Source organism: Pygoscelis adeliae, unplaced genomic scaffold (genome assembly GCF_000699105.1).
Source record: "Pygoscelis adeliae isolate BGI_AS28 unplaced genomic scaffold, ASM69910v1 Scaffold4, whole genome shotgun sequence".
Classification (NCBI taxonomy): domain Eukaryota; kingdom Metazoa; phylum Chordata; class Aves; order Sphenisciformes; family Spheniscidae; genus Pygoscelis; species Pygoscelis adeliae.
In genome coordinates this window covers 16,086,628-16,093,568 of record NW_008824986.1, presented here as the reverse complement: position 1 = coordinate 16,093,568, position 6,941 = coordinate 16,086,628, and the positions used below count along the sequence as shown (strand labels likewise).

The window sequence follows — 6,941 nt, the reverse complement described above, 5'->3', positions numbered from 1 at the left end:
CCCTACCCTTCCCTTAACTGGGGATCTCTGTTCTCTGTATTCCAGATCTACAATGGTTAAACACTGAAGGTCCTATTTCTCTACACAAAGACCTTTGTGGAAAAGTTGTGGTGTTGGATTTCTTTACTTACTGCTGCATCAATTGCTTGCACCTGCTGCCTGATCTCCATGCGTTAGAGCACCAGTACTCTGATAAAGGTAAAAGTGCTTTGGCTTGCTTGGAATAGAATTTCCTGGCAGTGTTGCAGGCGGAGTAGCTGAGTCACTTTGTTGCTGGTTACTAAACAGCTGGCAAAATTTCAGGGGTGCCTAAAAATGTCTTCTTATCTTTTAAGTAGCCTAAAACAGGTGACTGTGTATACTTTCATCACATTTTTAAATGGGGTTAAATAAGGTATCTGTTGTGTCTGTATAATTAAAGAAACAGGATATGTGCTTAAAGCCCAAATCTGATATCCTCATAAATAAGGCTATTTGCAAAAAGCTACGCAAAGGATGTAAGATATGGGCTCAAAGTTAATCTACATATGTAACCCTCTACACTTGACTTAGGAACGAACTGTGAGCAGATCATAGTAAAGGTGGTAGAACGGATATAGTTAAGATTACTTGTTTTTTTCCATTCTAGCTGAAATAACAAAATATGTAAGCTTGGTTTGGAATTTTTTTGGTATTGGCATCACCTTATATGCGACTAATATTCCTGTATTCTGGAGAGGGAATTAAGGTCTTCAGGTTTCATCTCCGATGTGAATTTATATCTCTCAGTGAATAAAAATGCAGGGTAATTACTAATTAGAATGCAGTCTCTTGTCATCATGATGACTTGTCAGAGATAAGCTGTGGTCTTACACAGAATGTATCAGCTACTCACTTATCTTGGATAATTTAATAGACTGAACAGTGAGATGAAGAACAGTGTTACTTTCAGCCCTAAAAATATTATATTAAGCATAATATACATATGTAATAAAAATAACATTATCTTATAATGCTTAAGTCTCTGAATCTCCATTGGCGTTTCTGATTGATTTTCATTTTGGCAACATTTATTTTCATGTGTTACCTACTTTCACTAGAAAAAGAAATTACAATGCCTTTGAAATTTCAAGTTCTTTAAGTAGTTCACTTCTATATTGTAGGTTTACATAGTGCTTTACAGAAGACTCTAATAAACTGATTTTTCTACCTTGAAAAGCTAGCTGCTTGCTTTGAAGAAATTCGAGATCTGGTGTAATGTTTTAGATATGAGGAACTTTATCTAATAAGGAAAAACTGTCATGGCATTTTTTGGGGGAGGGAGGTGGGTTTAAGTGGAAGATGATTAGCAAATGGTAAATGGATTGCTGTGGATATCAGGCATGCTGTGGATATCATGCTGGAAAGAAGGTCTAGATTGAGATTTCAGAAGATTACATTGATCATATAATGAATAATATCTTTAAATGATAAATATTTTGTAGTATGGTGTTACTGTATTAATATAACTGTCATATCCTTAATCTGTTTTTTAAGACGAAGCTGTTAAATCAGTTGATAACAAAAAAATAATTTTAACAACCTCTCCCCACAAGTTTTCTCTTTAAAGTATTTGAACATCTCTGTACTAGTGTAGAGGAGGCTGCAGCACTCTGAACTGAACTGGAGGTCCACTTGGAGACACTTTTCTTTGTTTGACTTGTATTAAACTTACTGTCATAGGAGTTATTACTTGAGGAAAATACTATGCTGATAGGTGATAAATTCTTTTTGCATTTGAGCTATCCTAATAAGTTCTTTTTGAATTTGAGCTGTCCTGTTCCTACAGGAACCGAAGTTAGAAAAAAGATACTTGGGGTGAAAGTGGAAAAACAAGTGGAGGTAAAAGGAAAGAAGAGCAGGTGTGTGTAGCATTAATCTTAAATTTAATGTGTTAGGAAACAGAGGATAGCAGTTGGATTCAGGAAGAGATTAAGGTGCTTGGTGTTCAAACAAAAAGAAAAATACGTTTGTTTTTTTCACTATAGATCTCCCTTTTGGTCGTTTTCTGTTGTTTTCATGTTTTGATTGTCAGCCTTTTCAAGATTATTTAATCTTTCTTTGCTGTGCTAAGTGTGTAAATTTTAGCATTACAGTAGTATAAGGCTATATATTGAAATATTTATGTATAAATATATCAAGGCAGTAAGGGTTGTGGTTTTTTAAGCCATAGAAAAATACTTCAGTAGATGGTTTTATATCAGTGTGCATCTTCTTCACCAAAGGCAAACATAATCTACTAATCACTAGGAGAAAGAGCCGAGTTGTTGACTTGAGAAACTTGAGAAAGATAAAGGTTGGAAGAATAAGACTAAATTTGAAAGGACGTCAGACCTACAAAAAAGGCTTTAAGAATGTCTAGATATATTGATGCAGGTATCTTGGTATTTGGCCTTAAGCTGGAGTTTCATTCTATTTTCATCTACTCTCTTTAGTTAATGGAAATCCCTTCTCACTTTCAGGGGATGGGGGACGGGTTCACTTTTGGTTGGGTTGGTTCCGAAATCTATCAGCTTGTTATTGCAAAAACTGATTTTGGCGCAAAAGATGAGCGACACGATTTCTTTTAGCAGCCGCAAGTCCAATTAAATATATAGTGAAACTGCAGCTTTACTATACTTTAGATTTGTAAAGACAACATTTATTTACACATTTCAGGTATATATTTATCGTGCTATAGAAGTGGCAGAGGGTGCTGACCTAGCAGACAAAATTAGTCAGAATGAAAACAACATCTTACTCTGACAAAGCATCTATCTCATAATGCATTTGGATCTTTAATCTATTGTTTGAATATTTGAAGGAATGTTGCCTATATTTTTCTGCGTAACTAAGAGCAAACCTCAATATTGATATAATTCACAGCAATATCTTTTTTTGATTGTACATTGCGTACGTATATTTTTGATACTCTGATATATCTTTTTTTAATGTGATTCAAATGCCTCTTACGTGGAGTTTATTGAAACTTCAGCAGTGTGATCATCAGACATGAGAAGTATGAGCACAAGAAGCTGTAGTTTTAGTGTGATCCTAAGCTATTATATATATATCAGTGTACATATGCACATAGTTCTATTGTCTGGAACTGCAGGAGATCTGTTTCAAAATGAAGACTGCTTTCCATAGAATTAAATGTCGCCTAGCATCTTTATCTGATATGTTCTCACTGCTATCTTCAGTGGTGCTATTTCTGTTTTTCAAGTGGCATTCAGAAAGCTATTTTAAACCCCAGTGCATATTCAGTTCATGTTATCAGAAGTCCAGAAATGACTTCTATAAGAGGGAGTACTTTTTAATATTCAGAAATAGCTTGGCATAAATCCAGTGTTGTGCTCTGGTATGATCCTTCAAATAAGTGTTTTAAATGGTGTGCATATTCATCTATCCCAGCATAGCATCCGTCAGTTTCCACGAGAGTTTTCTTCATGAAAGGATGTTATAACTTATTTGTGCTGTTCAGGTGTTCAGTATAGAATTGTCTTTCTAGCTTTAATGATATGTTTGAAGGACAAATACAGGCGCTGCTACTGATCCTATTATAGTTAAATTGTTTGACCTGCTGTTTGGAGTTCAGCAGTTAATGATACTACAGCTTCAGCTCTCTGATATCGCAACATGCTGTGCCTATAGGATTGATAAAGACTGTATCAGTTATAGTGATTTTTTTAATTCTGTATCTGTGAAATTGTTATATTCAACTAAGTCTTTTATTGTGCAGCACTTTACCCTTTCCTGTTGTCACACTGAAATATTACTGTTCCTGCCGATGCTGCTGTTCTCCATTAACACAGTTTTATGGTTGAGGAGAAGGGCTAAAAGAGAAAAATAGTTTTCCATTTCTCTGTAACTAAATAAAAAGCCAACCTGACATTAAATTAGGTTTGTGTTTTTTTTAGAAGGAAACAAACTCGCCTGAGCTCAAATAATACAACTCTTTAAGACCTGAAATAATTGCCTTTCTTACATTTCTACCACAAAACCAGAGGTGAGGGTAGAACAAAGATGTCCAGCTAGCCAGATTGCACCTCTACCGTAAAGGTAGGAGAAAAGCATAAAAGTAATACTACATTCCATTACAAACCATGTCCTTGGATGCAGTAGTTTACAGTTGTTAGTTTTAGGGCCCTGGTTCAGACCCTCTCTGATCAGAGGGCTGGTTTCACTGTTCTTGCAATGGCAAACTCCACTGACTGTAACTGCAGGACTTTTGGAGGACTGTTTTACAAAAGCGTTTTATTTTTACGTATTTGCCTGAAGTTTTACAAATAGTGAAGCCCTTTAATGGATTGGGTAGTAAATGCCAAATAACAGTAATGATCTGGTATGTAAATTTCCAGTTTAGAATTAATTGTGTGACACATAACAGCTGATGCTGAATGAAATAAAATGTGTAAGACAGATGAGTTATTGCAGAAAAAAGTATACTTCTTGTGGATTAAAAAGTTAAAATGCTAGAGTGCTAAATAAATAAAATTTTCTTTGATAAGGAGGAAGGTGCATTATGCAAGCTGCAAAAAGCTATTTTGTGTGTGGTTTTCCTTCTCAGAGAGCTAATTCTGGATTTTGCTAATTGCAATTGCAACTGAAAGAGTGAAGAGAGAAAAACTGGGGGAGAGAGGGGTATTGTTTTAGCAACTACGAGAAGCTAGAAGATGAGAAATTAGTTAGCAAGGTGATTGAAAATATTTAGGTTATGTTCTGATTAGATTTGTGATAAACTGATGAAGACTTTTCCTGTTTCAAGTTGTCTTAAAACTTCACTGAGAAGTTTAATTAATTAATTAATTAATTTTAAAAATTGTCTTTTCTAGATGCATGTCCTTTCAGGAGGGCTATTTCCATTGGCTGTTGTTTAGGATAAAGCATAACAATATTAGAGTAAGCACAAAATAACAGAACTTGCTTACTTAGACATTCACATTGCACATCTGCCTTTATAACTAAATTGTATCCTGCTTATCTAAATTTAGTAGCTGTTCAGCCAAACCTATTTTGTCTATAGTAGCACAATACATCATTTTCAATTGCAGTGAGTATTTGTACGAGCACAAATTAGTCTGGTTTAAGAACCTTATGAAGTTCTTCAAGGATCTACACTCGTCGTATTTCAGAGTATAAGCATCATCAGAATTGGATTAGATTGGATAATGGCTGTTCTTCAGCATGCCACCCTGTACAGACTCCAAGTCATCTTTGCTTTTTGGTATTACTTGTATTACTGAAAAAATACGGTACTAGAAGGAATCCACCACCTATAGACACTGGTGACTGGGGGAAGAAAGGAAATGCTACAGATACTTGAATGCTACTGATAAAAGGGTTTATAAATGTTTTTATAGACCTCATGGGGGGGAGGGGGAAGCAAGTACTTTTTTTGTTGTTGTTAAAATAATTTCTAATACTGCAGTAAAATGAACTCAAGTTGGGTGTCAACTCCAAGGATATTTTCCTTTCCCATTTAATTGCACTCCTCTCCTCAAAATAACACAAAAGATCAGATGAAAATTTAACACTTTTACTTGGACAAAGAAGTAGAAAGACCCCAGTTGATATTTGTGGTTACAAAATGCTTATGCTATCCAGAAACATGAGTGATTTTTGGATAAGTAGTAAAGTTAATGTCTAAGGATTTCCATTAGATTAACAGTTCTGGTTTAAAATTATTGTATTGCAGCTTTCTACAACTGCATGGTTACTGTTGTTATCTTCCTTACTTCAGTTAGAATTGACAAGTTACTTTGACTATAACAAGATTATGCTTATGGGTAGTAGTATTTTTTAAGTAGAAAGTGAGACGAAGTATGGTATTGATGTCACGTGCACAGTTTACTTCATTTGGTAGAGATTATGCTAGTAAAACATAATTTAAAGCCCTGAAAAAGGATGTAGTCTTTTTTGTCCCCGTCCCCCCCCGCCCCTTCTTTTTTTGCTCCTAGAAAGTATTGAAAAGTGGCTTGAATGAGGGCTTGAATGAAGGCTTTTCATTCTTTTTCTGTTGGGTAGGAAGGGGGAGTAGAATATTTGGGGCTGCTTACGTAATTGTCTACTTAGGGTGGAAATAGATTTATTTCTTACCACAAGGGAAAAGCAGCTGAAGTCTGAGCCACAGATTTTTATTTCTGTGTTTGAATTTAATAAAACTAAGAAAATAAGCAAGCAATTCAAGGAAGCTCATAATTGTGTGCTTTTGATTGGATTTAGGGTTGGTATTATGTATGCAGTGTATATAAGCAGAATTATATTACTTCATGCTTATGCAACGCCTTCATACTAGGAGTTCAAGTGCAGTTATCCCTGCTATGGGAAAACCTAAGCTCTTCATTGTCTTTATTAACCAAATATAGAAATTAAGTTAAACACTTTAAGGGGAGGTGCAAAAATCAATGATTTAATCCTCTCCCCCCCCCCCCTTTTTTTTTTTAAAAGAGTTCAAGCCTGCTTTGAACTTGTAACAAGTGCTATTTGTCATTTTGTCATAGTTGTCAGTGCTGCCATAATTATTTGAAATATAGAATACTGTATTGATTTCAGAAGACTATACATTATTTTTTTTACTGTTTGTCTAGAGTTAGATATGCCAAGGTGACTCTGGACTTTAGAGTTCAGTGTTACATTTGTGATTCCTAGTTAACTGTGGAAAAGAATTCATTTTCTAAAACACCATAGTTGTGTATAGGAATCGACAGACAATGAGGTATCATAACATCATAAACATCTGAAAAAAACCAAAGTATCAGTTGAACTGCTACAGCTTACCCGTAATTATTTTGTAAGTATTTTCTACCTTAGTATGCAGTTCAGGAAGTAAGAACAATTTATGACGTATTAAATGTCAACCAGCTGGGGAAGTAATGGTCCTAAAGTTCAGTAATTTTACTGAAATGTTCTTTCTGAGTTTCAGTATTTTGTATACATGGCTA

The 6,941-nt window shown here is 34.9% G+C and overlaps 1 protein-coding gene across 1 annotated transcript in view; it reads left to right on the top strand.

Annotated features, from left to right (window-relative positions):
* Window positions 1-6,941, top strand: part of NHLRC2 (NHL repeat containing 2) — a 32,910-nt gene that overhangs the window by 2,595 nt on the left and 23,374 nt on the right. Inside the window, exon 2 of the mRNA XM_009325938.1 lies at window positions 46-198. Coding sequence (XP_009324213.1) covers window positions 46-198 — 153 coding nt within the window. The remainder of the gene's footprint in view (window positions 1-45; window positions 199-6,941) is intronic.